Source organism: Prunus dulcis, chromosome 2 (genome assembly GCF_902201215.1).
Source record: "Prunus dulcis chromosome 2, ALMONDv2, whole genome shotgun sequence".
Lineage (NCBI taxonomy): Eukaryota > Viridiplantae > Streptophyta > Magnoliopsida > Rosales > Rosaceae > Prunus > Prunus dulcis.
In genome coordinates, this window is record NC_047651.1 from 18,027,218 (window position 1) to 18,044,643 (window position 17,426).

The window sequence follows — 17,426 nt, forward strand, 5'->3', positions numbered from 1 at the left end:
GAAAGAAAGAATATCAGGCTCATAACCCACCTCTGAAAGCGACAAAATCCTTGCCGTTATTTAAATTTTCCGAACCACCATCCATCCATGATCCATCAACTACCCCCGTACATGTGCGCCACCGGTCGCGCCTCGCAATAAATACTCTGTCATTTTCACTTGCATTTAACTCAAAAAAATAAAATTAATAAAATTAAAAAACCCACCTCTCGGTGTTGCTTCCACCACACTCTCCCACTCTCACCAAAACCTAACCCCCAAATCTAACCGCAGCTGTAATTACATATTTAATTGTATTGTCTTTGTACAAATTTGTGGTAATTGATCGTTGGAATTGTCTGGTTAGAAATGGAGTTGGAGCAGTCCGGGTCGTTCAACCCGGCGATGACCTTCGACGAGGTCTCCATGGAGCGTAGCAAGAGCTTCGTCAAGGCCTTACAGGTTTTTCTTCTCACACTTGTAGATCTGAAATCATTTCATTTTTGGTTGATTGGTTTGTTTGTGGTGCGCTGTGCATTTATGGGTTGCTAGATTGAATTTCGCTACTCAGTGTTTTTGTTCTTAGTTGAGCTCTGGAGGATCCTTCAATTTGTGGGGCTATTGTTGTCTTGCTTAATGAGAGTTTGAGATCCAAAAACTTCTTACACTGCGTAATTTACACCGAGCTTTGGTACAGGTTTAGCTTGAATCTATTGATGTTTTTGTGTTGCCTAGAATAATTATTGGCAATGAATGAATGTTCAGTTTCTCAATGCATTGTGCTTGTTAAGACAGTTGAGGTTCTTTATGGTATCTACTGTTCTATTGGCAATTATTTTTCCTTTTATTTTTCCTTTTATTTTTATTTTATAATTTTATATGTTAGTAATGATTGAAATCATATGCATTAATTTGGCATTAGGTTTTGTTATGTTAGAAATTGAATGAAGATTGCTGGATGACTGAAATCATAATGTTTCTTTCTTAAAATATGTCGTGTATTTTCTTGAATTTTCTGAATTGCCACTACTAGCTGTATTGGGTTATTTGGTGCAATAGGTGTAGCTTGAAGCCTTTTGTTGTTCCTAGTGTCTCTCTTCATAACATCCATTGAATTGATGTGGTTATGCTGTTTGAAGAGGAAAATGTTTCATTTTTATAATGGTTGGATCCTCAATGCTATGTTTTTTTTGGGTATATATCCTCATAGTATGTTAATTTCAGGAACTCAAGAACTTAAGGCCTCAGCTTTATTCTGCTGCAGAATATTGTGAAAAGTCTTATCTTCATAGTGAGCAGAAGCAAATGTAAGGATCTTTGTTTTCACAAGATATGGTTCTTTTTTTATGCATATAAAGAGATTTAGTTTCATTGATCAAGTTGTGAGAAGAAACATGATGCTCTAACATGTCCCACATATCTGGATGCTTTAACCATGGCTTGTCTGATTCAGTTATACCATGATGTTCTATGCTCCTTCGCTTGCTGAAATTGATTTTAAAATTATGTATTAGGGTACTGGATAACCTGAAAGATTATGCTGTGCGGGCCCTTGTTAATGCTGTCGATCACCTTGGCACTGTGGCTTACAAATTAACTGACCTTCTTGACCAGCAAACCTTAGATGTCTCAACCATGGATCTGACAGTTACTTGCCTAAATCAGGTGAGTTTTCACATTTATCTAATGTTAGAATAGAAAGGGTATCAAATAGATAGAGCTTAGCTTAACGAACTTTATTTCTTAATCTAGAAACTTCTTACATGCAAAACATACATGGATAAAGAAGGGTCGAGGCAACAGCAGCTGTTGTCATTTATTCCGAGACATCACAAGCACTACATTTTACCAAGTAAGACCAAATATTATCAACTTATTATTGCCATTTTTGAGATGAGTTTTTTACATTTATTTCCTTTTCTGTCCTGGCTAGATTCTGTCAATAAGAAGGTACATTTTAGTCCACATGTACAGACTGATACTAGACAACATCCTTATCAAGCAAGAGCGCATCTTCAATCTTCAAGTATGTCACTTTCCATTGGATGTTTGCTTTCTAAGTCCAGTTTTAGCTGGGCCAGCTTAACATTGGATTTTACATTTTCTTTTTTTGCACGAATAATGAGTCCGGTGTTTCCACAATGTGTTACATTTAGGTGCTGCTGCATCATCAAAAACTCTTTCCTGGCATTTAGCTTCAGAAACGAAGTCAACCTTGAAGGGGACTCCACAGGCTATGACTAGGTAATTCCTCATTGAAATAAGAATCTTGCATTTGGTTTCTGTGGGACTAGGAATAATTTGTTTTCTCTCAATATATCTCTTGCTCCTGATATTTCTAAAAAAGTGCAAATGTTTTTGCATTTCCCTTGTGCAGCGCTGGAGACACAAAAATTTCTGTAAACACTTCTGGAATTTTCCATCTTTTAGGTATGTAGAAGTGGAAAGTTACATAATCAGATCAACTTGTCATGTTTCAATGAGCTGTAAATAGATAGTTTTACTAGAGAAAGGATAGTTCCTTATACTTCAGCTAATATGAATGTAGAAAATGAAGGGAGTAATGCTACAAAATCCTTGGCAACTCACCTTCAGCTGCCAAGTGGAGTTCCTGCTTCTGTTGGTGCCATGCAAGCATTGGGAGCTGGACACAGGGTACACTACGCTGTCCTCCAAGTTCTCATCCCAGTATTAAAAGATGAGGAAAATTTGAAAGCTGATGTGAAGTTCTTTTTCCTTGCAGGAAGCGGTGGATGGTCAGAGACCAATGACGGCATTCAGGTCATTTGATAACCCAAACCGGCGTGAGATTGTGCGTGTCCCTGTTCGCAGCAAAAGTGTGCTATCAGCTTTCTTTGCCAAACAGAAAACCATGAAGCTGAAGACTGGGTCTGTCTCGTGAGACCTCATTCAAGTTAAAGATACCACTACCTGAACATCTCACGTCTTGTGGGTCAATTTGCCTGTAAATCCTTCCTTTGCATTTTGATTTCAAGCTTTTCCCTTGGCCATTAGTTTATCAATTGCTTGAGATCAAAATTATTTTTCCCACTCGAAGCCTCTCACTTTGGCTGCTTAATAATGAGCAAATTGTGTCGTAAGTCCTGTTAATGAAGTAGTCTGGGAATGTCTATTTGTAGAATGTTGCACCTGATGAATGATCATTGGTTACATTAGTTTCTAGTACATTACCGAATTTCCATGTTGATCCGTCTTCATCCATCCGTTACCAGTTTTCCGGCGTACCTATGTGTAAAAATGGGTTGCAGTATTGTTCACTTCTCTTATTCGAATTTTTCAAAGATGTGTAAATGATTATTGACAGTGTCACCTTCTTGTGTTTCTTTACTTACTCCCCAAAGCACTCGAAAACTATATGGCTGTAAATTTTATTTGCTTTTGGTGATGATGAAAATTTGTCGCCAAAATTCAAATGACATGTTCCTCGTTAATATAAATACGTGTATTTATCTGCATGTCACAAATCACACATGCGAGAAAAAAAACGTGGAAAATGTAAACTGGGTTAGTAGTTCTGCTTCTGCTGCTGCTTCGCATTTATCGACATGACGTATGAGCTTCTTCCTCTACCTGGCTAACTTGGTGACGTTAATATAAGACGACTTGTCGTTTGATGAAAAAACACCGACAGATCCAAAATGTTGAACTTGTAAATCCAAAACGACTTCAAAAAGCAAAATCCTTCCTCTAGTCTAGCCTGTGAACCGTGTTCTGCTAAGCCGCCCCACACTGACTGTGAAACACTCTCAGCACCCTTGTTAATTTGGACCTCCCGACATCTTCAGTTTTTCAACAATAATCTCATATTACGAGTTACCTTCCTCTTCAAACTCGCACCCAAAGATACTATTTTCAATTCCAAATTGCAAAATCTATTGAAAGTTTTCATCTTTATATGTATAAAACAGAGCTTCTGCATTAATGATCCCATTTTGATATTGTTTCCCTCTGAATTTCAACAATTTCCAAGAAACCCATCGGAGATTTTTAGCCATATATTAGATTGAACCATTTGATCTCAACTTATACTGCTCTTCTTTGTTTCAATTTTGCTCCTTTAATCTCTGAAACAATGTCGTCGTTCTTGTACCAAAGACCAATTCACAATCCACTTTCAGATCCATACCCAATATCCCCGCGCTCGTCGTCAAATTCTCAAAAATCGTATTCGATCTTCAGCCCCACAGCGCTTCTAGTCCTTCTCTCACTCATGGTGGTCATGGGGGTCTTCTTTCCCTGGGTGGGCATGCGAGAGAGCCTATTCTCAGTCACCAAGCCCTCAATCTCAAAGTGGCGGGACTACACATTGGCTCAAGCTGTTTCCTTCGTGGCCCAAAATGGGACTGTGATTGTTTGTGCTGTAAGCCAGCCTTACCTGCCTTTTCTGAACAATTGGTTGATAAGCATTACCAGGCAAAAGCACCAGGACAAGGTGCTTGTGATTGCTGAAGATTATGCTACGCTTTATAAGGTGAATGAGCGGTGGCCGGGCCACGCAGTGCTTGTCCCGCCTGCACTTGATTCTCAAACTGCACATAAGTTTGGTTCTCAGGTATAATTGCTGATTCTAACTTCTGGGTTTGGCTTGATTTGTACTTGTATTTTGAAGTTTGAGATTATTATGGTGTTGATAAAGTTGGTTCCTTGAATTACTTGATAAGTAGACTTTGTATTTTCCACTTGTAAATTGGTTGGTTGATTTTAAGCACAACAATAATCGTACTTGTGGAAGACCTCATACATGTAACACTAATGCACTTATGCACCATTGCCATTTCCTGCATATAAGGTGTGAAACGCCAATGAATTCTTCCTGTCACAGCATTGGCACAGTGAGGATGGAATTTGATGTGCAAATTTCAATGATCTTCTTTTTGCTTCCCACACTCACCTAACAACTTCTGCTTAAGTTCTTGCAACTAAAATGAAAAATAATTTAATTCTCAGGTTTTGCCTCCAGCATATTGTTCCCCCCCTTCCATTTTTTATTTTTAATTTTAATTCCAGTGCTTCTCTTGGCGTTTATCTTTGTCTCCTGTGGACCTGTATATGATTATTGGAACTGTTTGACCTTATGAATTGTTGATTTTTTCCTTTCAAAAGTGATCTTGATTGGTTTCCTAGTGTAGGGATTCTTCAACTTTACTTCCCGAAGGCCACGCCACCTGTTGCACATTTTGGAGCTTGGATACAACGTTATGTACAATGATGTTGATATGGTCTGGTTGGCTGATCCTTTTCCCTATTTGAAAGGGAAACATGATGTGTACTTCACAGATGATATGACTGCAGTAAGTACACTTGTATTGGTTTTAGCTGTGGACATGTGTTAAATTTTAAACAGATGCTAAACATGTGTTGTCTAAAATTTCATCTTCATCAGTCATCAGATATGTTCAGCAATCTTGATTGTTTGTGCATTCTTTGATGGATGTAATGTTTTAGGTATTGAGTGGATAGCTGGATATGTGGTGATATCTATTACTGCAGAGATACTTGCGCTTTTGTTATATTTTGCAAGTAATATCTTTCTTCTATTTTGGTGACCAGGTCAAACCTCTGAACCACTCTCATGATCTGCCGCCTCCAGGGAAGAAAGGGCGCACTTATATATGCAGCTGTATGATTTTTCTACGTCCAACCAGTGGAGCAAAATTAGTTATGAAGAAGTGGATTGAGGAAATGAAAGATCAACCGTGGTCCAGAGCAAAGAAGGCCAATGATCAGCCTGCTTTTAACTGGGCACTAGACAAACTTGCTAACAAGGTATGTTCACTTTAAAAGTTTTTCTCGATAGTCCCCAACAACTGGTACAATAATTTTAGGCCCCATATGTGCGACAAACAGTTGATTATTTCATATTTTCACAAATTCTTTAGATCCTTTGAGTGATTATGTTTATAATTTTCTGCAGGTGGATCTCTACCTACTGCCGCAGGCAGCATTCCCAACTGGAGGGTTATACTTCAAGAACAAGACTTGGGTGCAGGAAACTAAAGGGATGCATGTTATAATCCACAACAATTATATCTTGGGTTTTGAGAAGAAGATAAAGCGCTTCCATGATTATGGTCTCTGGTTGGTTGATGATCATGCCCTCGAGTCCCCTCTTGGGAGAATATGAGATTGAAAGATGTCATGGATATTTATTAACATAGAAGCTCAGTTCTATCGAAGCCTGCAGGAAATGCTTCCTACCAATTTGTCTGGCCTTCCTGCATGATGGTTTTTGTAACTGACTATGAAAGGGAATCTGGTGTTATCGGCCGACTATTGTTCTGTGCTGATGGTTTGTTCAAAGCAATGAATATGGATTAAGAATGAGGCAGGATGTTTCATTCACATGTTGATGTTTGGCAGGGGACTTCAGATAGCTTATACAGCGAGGTCTACTGGTTATACAACATAAATTGATGCCTTGTGCCCCTTTGCGCATATTTTTGACTAAGTTTTTTTTGTTGAAATTCATTTTTTGTTCACAACCCTTTTCTGTGGTGTAACTTCCCATTAGTTTAATATTTTTCAAATATTCCAGATATTTATTACATTCTTTTTTAAAGGCTATATATAAAAGTATTGTGGATAAACATAAAGATGAGAATTTATTCATCTGGGATGTTATTATTGCTGTGAATTTTTGGATAATGATATAAACTAAACACTTTCATACTGGTATAAGTTCTCTAAGCCGCACGGCATATAGCCAAAGAGAATAAGGAACAAAAAGGAAGCAGCAAAGAGGGGGACATCTTTTGATTCCTTTCCAAACGAAGGAAAAAGGGGAGTTGCGTTTTGTTTTGCCGATAGTCAAAGCTGAGTCAAATTAGTCAATTAAGCATTGAATTAGAGACGTGACAAGGGAGATCCACACGTAAAGCATTTGATAAACACTAGAATAATTTACATGAATTATGTTAGCGGCAGTCTCCGTGGGCATGGGTGACTCCCATCTATTTTGCTTTCAAGCCATCAATGCAAGCGTGCGGCAGTCTCCGTGGGCATGGGTGACTCCCATCTACTTTGCTTTCAAGCCATTAATGCAAGCGTGGGTTCATTACGTTGATGTATGAGAGCCAATTGCATAGGCGCTTCAGTAACTGTCTCAAATATAATGAGGCACTCGCTGGGAGGCTGAAAAAACTGAATATTATAGAATTTCACGTGAAACAATAGAATCAGGATTCATAAACGTAGTTATGAAACTTCCTAAGAAATCAAAGCAGATCACTTGTAAAATGCCTCCAATTGCTTGCGTTACTGTATGTATGTTCAGTCCACCTCCTATTCAATTGGTAAATCAATTTTAAAGAGAAACTACACAAACTGTCCATCAAAATCTGCCAAAGTGCAAAAGCTTTATTCAAATTTAAAAAAAAAATGCAAAAGCTTAAAGCTACCCTTTTAAGTACTAGGAAATTAAGCTCTGAATGATCTTAATTTCAGCCACTAGTATAAACTATTAGTTTATAAAACACAATTATTGAGAAAATCCAAGCCAAAAACAATACTTGAGATTGTGTGAAGTGGTAACGTAAGATGCTCATAAAATAAACTCGATTTCAAAGGGGAAAATTCCTAATTGCCGCTCTCATGTATGATGCATTCATGTAATGTAAGACAGCTTGTCAAGATATTTTCTTCTGGAAAAGAAAATATACAATAACCTTTGGTGCAATTGCCACGCCAAAATGGTTCAATAATAAATTGGGACCATTGTAAAGAAAAAAGGGTAAAGTTCTGAGGACATCTTTTTATTTATTTATATATAAAAAAAATTTTTGATGAGAAATTCTTAGGACATAGACTTAGGGGGTGAAGTATTTCGTAATTTTGGACATATGAAAAAAAAGGAACGTACAGACAGACAATTAATTACCCTAATGAGTTTGGATTTTGGCCCGAGTTTATCGCTCACAGGCAAAGCAAGCAATCATCTTGTCGTGTCCTGTTATTATCCTTTTCTTAGATCACAAAAAATCCAATTTTTTCTTCTCCAAATATTTCGTTAAACCTTAAAAAATCGCTTTCAAAGTCCACGTCAATATCAAACACCAACTTCTCACCTTCACTGCTACAGCCCAATCAATCTCTGACCTCTCTTTTACTAACTTCACAAGCATCCTTTGCAAAACGCTATCTCCAAAACCCACACCCTTTAAGAAGTGTGTCTGTAAGACTGTAACTTTGGGTTTTTGATCTTTGATCTGATTCTTTTAGAAATAAGCTTTGATTTTGATGTGATCGTGTGAAGTTTGAAACTTTTTCATTGTAAATTGATGGGAAGCTAGCTAAAATGGGTTCTTTGGAAAGTGGGGTTCCATTGAAGAGAGACCCTCTTCTTCGGTCTTCATCAACTGGTAGAACTGAAAGGCACCCATTTTTACAGAGACCCAGATCGAAGTTTTCAAGGTTTCTGCTCCTCAAGAAGCTAGATTACCTCCAATGGATTTGCACTGTGGCTGTGTTTCTATTCTTTGTGGTTCTTTTCCAAATGTTCTTGCCTGGTTCGGTGGTTGAAAAGTCAGGGGTTTTAATGAAAAATGTGGAATTGAATTCAGAAGATTTGAGGTTTTTGAAGGAGTTGGGTTTGCTGGATTTTGGGGAGGACATAAGATTTGAGCCTTCAAAGCTTTTCGAGAAATTTCAGAAGGAAGCTAGAGAGGCTAGTTTGACTTCTGCTATGAATAGGACACGGCAGCATTTTGGGTACAGAAAACCTCAGCTTGCACTGGTGAGTTTTCAATTTTTGCCGAACTTTTTTCCCTCGTTTATTGCTTTTCAGATATTGGGTTTTGGTTTGGCTACTTGCACTTCAAATGCATTACATTTGAAGCTTTGTTGACTTATTGGTTTCTATATGACCGAGTGCTTACTCTGTATCTTCACTGATTTGTTTTTCTGTGTTGCCCTTCTGCTTTCGTTCTTTTACTTGGAAGGTTTTTGCAGATCTGTCGGTTGCTTCACAACAGTTATTGATGGTGACTGTTGCAGCTGCTTTGCAGGAGATTGGATATGCATTTTCGGTAATTTGACTTCCATACTTTTGAAAAATGTAACTTCAAATTTAGCGATAGCTTCATACGGTTATATGTTTTCATATGCTAATGGTTGCAGTACTGCTTTTATTCCTTCCTTTATTAGTTTGTCAACAGGGACATGCAGGTCTTATGGATTACAAGTAGTCTTTTTAGCTATAAGTATTTACATTCAATTCTGTGTTAAGCATAGATTTACTGGCAGGATTTTTTATGCATCATTGCATGAGATATATATGATGGTGTTTTGTGTCATGTGTTTTATAATTGCAGGTTTATTCACTTGAAGATGGTCCTGTGCATGATGTTTGGAGAAGTTTAGGAGTTCCGGTCACCATTATCCAAACCTATGACCAGTCAGAGCTCAATATAGACTGGCTAAAGTATGCCTTTTATGCTAATTTTGTTTTCAATGCAACAATATTGAATGTCCTCTTGTTTCTGCTCGCACAAATGTTTTGTTTGGTTGACCTCATTTGGAGAATCAATGAAATAATGCTACAATTGAGCTTCGTTTCTTTTCATGAGCCCTTTTTCATCTTCTAAATATTATCAAGTTTAATTGTTTGTATGCAGGATCCTTAATGCTATTTACTTTTGAAGTTTAATAAGCCTTAGTATTTCATTTGCTGTATTGGGACCAAATCCACTCACACCATGATTCAAATGTTTCGAATGAATTACCAATTTGCCATGGTTATTTGAATTGTTGAGAGAAATGTAATATCACTTTAATTTCCTGGGAAATTATGTGACTTGTGACAGTGGATGTTATAGGGATTGGTTTTTTATTATTATTATTATTATTTTTTTTCAACTTGTTGCTCAACAAGTCAATATTAATTAGCATGGTTCAGTATTTTGGATCCATTAAATGGTGGTTGAATCTGATCTACATATATGTATCTTGCAGTTATGATGGCATACTTGTGAACTCTCTTGAAGCAAAGGGCATCTTTTCTTGGTACGATATATCATTTAATTACATAAAAAATTATGATACTTCCTAATTATTGCTGTCACTTGAACTTGTTTCTTTACTTTCCTCTACTCTCTCTCTCTCTCTCTCTCTCTCTCCCCCCATATATATATGTCTGAATTTTGAAGATACGCTTTAGTGCAAGAACATAAGAGACGTATTTAGTGGCATGAGGATCTCCTCTAAACTGCACTAGTGAGGCTGCCATAGAAAGGTATAGCTATTTACTCAAAAAAGGATCTCAAAATGCACTAGGTTTAGGCCCATGGGTGTGAAACCTCCCAGGTTCAGGAAAATTATATTTGCCCTTTGTTAGGAGTGCAATTGCATGTCGAGATTGCAAGAGAAGGTTGTAGAGATACATTACACCTTGACATCAGAAAAGCTTTTGGAAAATATGTATACGATTGAGAGATTTCACAGGGCAAGAATATAATTTATAGAGAAGCTGTTAGATTTCTTCTCGTGATACTGTTGTGGTTTTCTATGAACATCCTGTGATCATCAACAATATTGTGCAAACTTTTGTATCTGTATATTGTCATTATGAAAACTCTTTATTCCTTTTGTCAGTGGATGAGATTTCCTAACTATGCAACAGCTGTTCATTTCTATCTTCTTCTTTTTCCTTTTATGGGTAAATTTCTGTAATGATTTGTTGAATTTTCTTAATATAAAAAAGCTGCAATACACTTTCTGTGATCTGCAGTTTGCTTTTCATGTATATTTCTCAAATGTAGTTGATGCTTTGGTGTTTTTTCCATCAGCAACTTCTCTATCAGCCAAGGTGAATGATTTTACTTGTTACAGTTTTGTGCAGGAACCTTTCAAGTCTTTACCTATACTATGGACCATCCATGAACAAGCGCTTGCTACTCGATCAAGAAAATACTCTTCAAATAGGCAGATTGAACTCTTTAATGATTGGAAAAGACTCTTCAGCCGATCTACTGTTGTTGTCTTCCCAAATTATTTCCTGCCGGTAAGATTCAGACAAAGTTTGATTTTATAGCACTTTGAACATATTTATCATTCTATCAGGAGTTAAAAGGGTGATTTACTATGCCTATACTAATCCATGGTTCATCTGGACATCTGAGTGGCCATTGCTGGCCCTTATTTAGAGCATTTGGGCTCAGTCCCCTGGGACACCTGAATGTTGAATGGTGATCATCATCCAATAAAACCAACAATATCTATAGAAAAATCATATTTTTAGTAGTGTTAGACAATTGTGTTTCTGACTTAGTAGTCATACTATCATTGGTGTTAAATTGTACTAACTAGAAGTTTGAATGGTTTCTTTACTTGCACAGATGGCTTACTCAGTATTTGATGCTGGAAACTTTTTTGTTATTCCGGGTTCTCCTGCTGAAGCCTGCAAGGCAGATTCCATTATGGTGTTAGACAAAAATCATCTGCTTGCTAAGATGGGTTATGGGTCTGAAGATGTTGTAATTACAATTGTGGGAAGCCAATTTTTGTACAGGGGCTTGTGGTTGGAGCATTCCATTGTTCTACGGGCTGTATTACCGCTTCTTGAGGACTTCCCGTTGGATAATAATTCTTATTCTCATCTCAAAATTATTGTTTTGAGTGGAGACTCAACAAGTAACTATAGTTCCGTTGTTGAGGTGTGTATCTGCAGACTGCTTCAATTTGTTTGGGGAAGATTTATGCATTTATTATTTTTTTGATAGGAAGTTTGAAGATACATGATTTTATGGTTCTTATTGGTTGATCTATTCTTAGGCCATTGCTTACAACTTGAAGTACCCAAGTGGCATTGTGAAGCATGTAGCTGTTGATATGGCTGCAGACAGCGTCCTAAGCATATCTGATGTTGTGATATATGGATCCTTCCTTGAAGAGCAATCATTTCCAGACATTTTAATCAGGGCCATGTGCCTTGGGAAACCAATTGTTGCCCCAGATCTCTCCATGATCAGGAAATATGTATGGTTTTTTATGTTGCTTACTTGACCACACGCCTATATGTCTGATAAAAGTCATAATCCTTGAGTTCTAAGTTTAAGGTTTTTATATCAACGAAAATTTTATGACTAAGCATTCATATCCTTGAGTTCTAAGTTTAACTGAAAGTCATAATCAGCAAGAAGTGCTTGGGATGGTCAGCAACAATCCTTTTTCACTGTTTATCTTTGTGCTCCTCATAAATTCCTCTATATATCTTTTTCCACTTAACTATTTCAACCTCCTCATGATTATTTCTTATTTCTTGGACACATTGATACAATTGCTCATGCCAGTATTAAAACCTCAGAAAATTTTGTCCCCTATCTGGCATACAAAACTAAAAAAGGGGCTAAGTTCCTGTTATGTGAAAAGATTGGTACAATTTGATTTCTCCGTTGAGTGAGCATTCTCCCCATCAATGGACTTTCAGACCCTTAAAAAAAGGTCCTGTTAGAATGGATGCTAATTTTAATGGCAAATTCGCTTTATCATACATCTTAGTGTTAAGTGGCTAAGATTATCTGGAAACTGTTGAATCTGGGTCATAGAATCTAATGGATTGAAATGTGGGGTATGAAATATGTTGCTATGTAACAATGATTGCTTTCTATGCATCTCAAACACTAAGATTGTGAATCTACATGAATTCCTTTTTGTTTAGTTTTGGATTGTTAAATTGTTGTATATCTTTGCTTCATTGGAGGACTACTAACTGTATTTGCAATAACAAATAGGTTGATGATAGAGTCAACGGCTACCTTTTCCCTAAGGAAAATATCAGGGTTCTTTCACAAATCATTTTGCAAGTTATTTCGAAAGGAAAGTTATCACCTCTAGCTCGCAACATTGCCTCAATAGGGAGAGGTACTGCAAAAAGCATGATGGTGTCGGAAACTATTGAAGGATATGCTTCGCTTCTTGAAAATGTTCTCATGCTCCCCTCGGAAGTTGCACCGCCCAGGGCTGTTGCAGAAATCCCTCCAAAATTGAAAGAACAATGGCAATGGCACTTATTTGAAGCAGTATCAAATTTAACATATCTTGATAGAAATTTGAGAAGTCACACATTTTTAGATGACTTCGAGGAGCAGTATAATCGTACTCAACAGCAGACATTTAATGCTATCACTGCAACCAATTATTCATTTCTATACAGTATATGGGCCGAAGAAAAATACAGTCAGATGGTGAATTCCAAAAAAAGAAGAGAGGAAGAAATGGTAAGGACTATAGTGTGCAGTAATTTTTTTGTTTCTAGATATGGATTCAACTAGTTTGCCGCCACTTTTATTTGCTGTTGGTGCTATGTCTATTTATATATACACACACTTTAAAATCTTGTGCAGTTAAAGGATAGAAGTGATCAATCCCATGGAACATGGGAGGAAGTGTATCGAAATGCCAAAAGAATTGATCGGTCCAAGAATGATTTGCATGAAAGGGATGAAAGGGAGCTTGAGAGGATAGGCCAACCATTGTGTATATATGAACCTTACTTTGGTGAGGGGACCTGGCCTTTTTTACACCTAAAATCTCTTTATCGGGGAATTGGGTTGGTGAGTTCTGTAATATCTCATATATTGTATTCATTTTATAGAGTTATTTGAACATTATATGATATAAATGCACGTACGTGCAATACAATTGTTGTGCCCAAAACATTGATGTTAGTAAAGTGTATGCTGTGCAAACTATGTTGCCATTTTCTTGTTAGCTGAGGCTTTAAATCTCCTATTTGTCTCGTCTTTGTTGTCAATATAATAGAGACGCCTTTGAATTTCTTTCTGACTATTGCATAAAATAAATTCTTGTAGTCCACTAAAGGTCGAAGACCTAGGACCGATGATGTTGATGCACCTTCTCGTCTTCCACTTCTTAATAACCCTTATTATCGAGATCTACTTGGTGAATATGGAGCCTTCTTTGCTATTGCAAACCGGATTGATCGTATACATAAAAATGCTTGGATAGGGTTTCAGTCATGGAGAATAACAGCAAGGAAGGTATTGGATCTCTCTGTCTCTCTGTCTCTGTCTCTGTCTCTCTATCTCTGTCTCTCTGTCTTCTCTGTCTCTGTCTCTCTGTCTCTGTCTCTACATCTCCCTGAAGTTTATTAATTTTGCCTTACATTTGTACACATGATTTCAACAAACTTTTGAGCGCCTACCAGTGCTTATTCTGCATCTTTGTTTTGTCCTCTTGGGTCTTGTTGGAAGTTGGGATATTGGGCATTATCAGTTTTATATTCTTGGCATGTTGGAAGGCAGATTTTGGTCTATTTCAGCTGGCCTGGGAACCAGTAAGACTCTAGGTTTCATAGTGCCGTAATCATGGATCAAGTAATAATACCTAATAGAACGTGATTCCATTTTAGTTTTTTTTAAATTTTTTCTGGGAACAATTAATAACAAGAAGTATCAATATGATAATAGTCTTAGCCATATAGCGAGATTCAAAACGAATTTTTTTTTTTCATTCTATTTTTTTAAGCAATAATAGTCTTGCAACATTTGTAGAGTACATTAATAACAAGAAGCATTGACTTGATGGCATAAACTATACTAGCCAGTGCACGAACAGATGATTGCATATGTATTAATACAATTAATAACAAGAGGCATCATGTGTATGTAATCAGTCACGTATGTATGATGGCTAGGAATCCTAGGATACTTCATGTCATCATGTCAATGCCTAATGTTGTTGCACTCTACAAATGATGTATGACTACTGTTGCTTTAAAATAAAATACCTAAGAAAAAAAGTGACAACAAATAAATTGTATAATAAACCTTCTCAAAGTTTGGATAAAAGAGAACTTTGTACCAAGTGGACTGAATGGTTGTGTCTGGTATCTCCACTTTTGTGGGTATTCTTAGAGCTCAGTCCCCAAATTTGAAACAGAGTGGAAAAATGTTTAAACAAAGCAATGAGTTATTTTCCTCTTTCTACATTTTCTTTTATATAGGATCCTTTATATCTAATATGGGGGATTGTGATTGGAACAGGCATCTTTATCTGGAATAGCTGAAAATGCTTTGTTAGATGCTATTCAAACACGAAGGCATGGGGATGCACTGTACTTTTGGGTGCGTATGGATGATGATCCACGGAATGATCTGAGACAAGATTTTTGGTCATTCTGTGATGGTATAAATGCTGGAAACTGCAAGTAAGACTGGTGATCCTTTGGTTGATTCTTGTTATAAATTTTGCTCATAACTCTGTCTCTCTGTCTCTCTCTCTCCCCCCCCCCCCCCCTCTCTCTCTCTTAATGTCTGTTGAAGAATCTTTCACCTAATCTCTCCACATGGTAAATTGAAGGTTTGCTTTTTCGGAGGCTTTTAAAAGGATGTATGGCTTAAAGTACAATACAGAATCTTTACCGCCCATGCCTGTGGATGGGGACACGTGGTCTGTCATGCATACCTGGGCTTTGCCAACGAAGTCATTCCTAGAGTTTGTAATGTTTTCCAGGTAGGAGATTTTGCACTTGTGGGCATCTTTACAGAGATGCTCTTACTTATCTACTTAGAAATTGAATTCTTTAACTGTTAATATGAACTGTTCGGAGTGCAGAATGTTTGTGGATGCTTTGGATGCACAAATGTATGATGAACACCATTCAAGTGGACGCTGTTATCTGAGTTTGTCAAAAGTAATTTGCGTCTGCTTTTATGAGTTTTCTTCTACTGATAAATATTGCTTTACTTTGTTGTACTTACTGAGTGTATTTGCAAATTGTAGGACAAACATTGCTACTCACGGCTTCTTGAGTTACTTGTAAATGTTTGGGCATACCACAGCGCGAGGAGGATGGTATATGTGCACCCTGAGACTGGTGTGATGCAGGAACAGCATAGGTTCAAGAGTCGGAGAGGTCATATGTGGATCAAATGGTTCTCATACTCCACCCTAAAGAGCATGGATGAGGACTTGGCAGAAGAATCAGATTTAGAGCACCCCAGGAGGCGGTGGTTGTGGCCGTCAACAGGTGAGGTCTTCTGGCAAGGTGTATACGAAAAAGAGAGAAATTTACGGCATAAGCAGAAAGAGAAGAGGAAGCAGAAGAGTAAGGAAAAAATAGAAAGGATAAGGAAGCGGACTCACCAGAAAGCAATTGGCAAGTATGTAAAGCCCCCACCAGAAGGCACAGATAATTCAAACGCAACAATGGTTACAAGGATTTAATAATCAAATTGATTTCACGGATTAATTAGGATGTTTTGGAAGTAGAAGTTCATTAATTTGATTATTCTTTTTTCTTTCCCTCTAATTTTTAATTCTTGCGAGGAAGGTGCACATAGTTGTAATCTGTATGTGAGGTCTTTTTGTATGTAAAAAAATGCACCCCTCTGGTCATTAGTGTCAATGAGTGGCGGTAAATGTATAATAGTTTTACTTGCTGTTCCTTATAATCCCATTTTTCCTTTCTCATTACATTCTTAACAGGAAAAGAAAATACAATATTGTGAAGTTGAACATTTGTTACTTATGACGCAATCTTCAATGCCTCTGAATGTAACCTCAAATCCCTTTTCTTTTAACCTTCCCCTGGTTTGTCAGAGGTAATTTGTATGCATGTGAATTAATTGTTGATTATGGTCTCTAAATACGGATACTGCTTGCCTCCATATTCCTCTAAATATGGATACTCTTCATTCTTGCAAATTATGATTTGACACACGTTAAAAATAATTCATCAAAACACAAAAAGAAGAACTTCTACACGTCATACTTGGCAGGAATGTAAGTTCCTACTTATAGGGGAATGAAGGAAGTTTTTTCCTCTAAATATTGCTGGAAGCACGTCAATAACATGTGTGTGTATTTAACTTATAATAATCAAATATTGGGAGCTTCTCCAGTAAGGATTTTTATGTTAAGAGCAGTTCCACCGAGCAGCCCAAGCCCGAGGCTGGGGGCGGGCTGCGTGAAAAAGCAAGTTCCAGCGGGCCAGGCTTTCCCGGGCAGGAGGTGGGGGCTACGAGCTTGGGTTGGCCCGAGGGGGAGTAATTGCCCTTTGCCATGGCAACGGGTGGAAACGGAAATGGCTTTTTGCAAGGTCAACCACTATTCAGTGAATAGTGGTTGCCCTAGCCCCCCCTTGCCATGGCAAAGGGCAAATGGGTGGAGTTGCTCTAAGGATTGGTTGAGGATTTCTAATAGGTTTTGTTTTTTTAGTCATCTATTAGATGTGTTAGTGAGTAACATATTTTCTATACATGCATCCAATGGCTGAGATTAAAAATATCCTTAACATAAAATCCTTAATGGAGAATTATCCTTTAATCTTTATATATAAAAAATAAAATGCTTTATGTTGAAATCAATTGCTTTTCCACGTTTGGTAAGTCTAGGCATGAGAAGTGGTTGCTTGGCACATGAAAAAGTAAGGGGAGAAAATGAAGCGCTCCTTTCAACTTGGGTTTTGT

General features: G+C 37.4%; 3 protein-coding genes across 4 annotated transcripts; all 3 read left to right on the forward strand.

The window, feature by feature from the left end:
* Window positions 1-28: 28 nt before the first annotated feature.
* LOC117618717 (protein ABIL1) lies at window positions 29-3,309 on the forward strand. Its single transcript, XM_034348424.1, has 9 exons — window positions 29-441; window positions 1,204-1,286; window positions 1,494-1,644; window positions 1,732-1,831; window positions 1,913-2,005; window positions 2,136-2,223; window positions 2,357-2,409; window positions 2,528-2,634; window positions 2,723-3,309. Exons 1-9 carry the CDS (start codon window positions 349-351, stop codon window positions 2,879-2,881), a joined length of 927 nt encoding a protein of 308 aa, XP_034204315.1. The 5' UTR covers window positions 29-348; the 3' UTR covers window positions 2,882-3,309.
* A 359-nt stretch (window positions 3,310-3,668) lies between these two features.
* Window positions 3,669-6,595, forward strand: LOC117620291 (UDP-D-xylose:L-fucose alpha-1,3-D-xylosyltransferase MGP4). The gene is made up of 4 exons (XM_034350455.1): window positions 3,669-4,552; window positions 5,130-5,291; window positions 5,551-5,766; window positions 5,915-6,595. Exons 1-4 carry the CDS (start codon window positions 4,073-4,075, stop codon window positions 6,122-6,124), a joined length of 1,068 nt encoding a protein of 355 aa, XP_034206346.1. The 5' UTR covers window positions 3,669-4,072; the 3' UTR covers window positions 6,125-6,595.
* Window positions 6,596-7,973: 1,378 nt separating this feature from the next.
* On the forward strand, window positions 7,974-16,501 carry LOC117618812. 2 transcript variants are annotated; one of them, XM_034348544.1, is made up of 14 exons: window positions 7,983-8,731; window positions 8,937-9,023; window positions 9,309-9,418; window positions 9,949-9,999; window positions 10,825-10,996; window positions 11,331-11,648; window positions 11,767-11,970; window positions 12,726-13,211; window positions 13,338-13,547; window positions 13,806-13,994; window positions 15,000-15,163; window positions 15,316-15,468; window positions 15,571-15,649; window positions 15,739-16,501. In XM_034348544.1, exons 1-14 carry the CDS (start codon window positions 8,294-8,296, stop codon window positions 16,180-16,182), a joined length of 3,105 nt encoding a protein of 1,034 aa, XP_034204435.1. In that variant the 5' UTR covers window positions 7,983-8,293; the 3' UTR covers window positions 16,183-16,501. The 2 variants fall into 2 exon arrangements, with proteins under 2 accessions (XP_034204436.1, XP_034204435.1); XM_034348545.1 differs by lacking the exon at window positions 15,571-15,649 and having other exon boundaries at window positions 7,974-8,731.
* The last annotated feature ends 925 nt before the right edge of the window (window positions 16,502-17,426 follow it).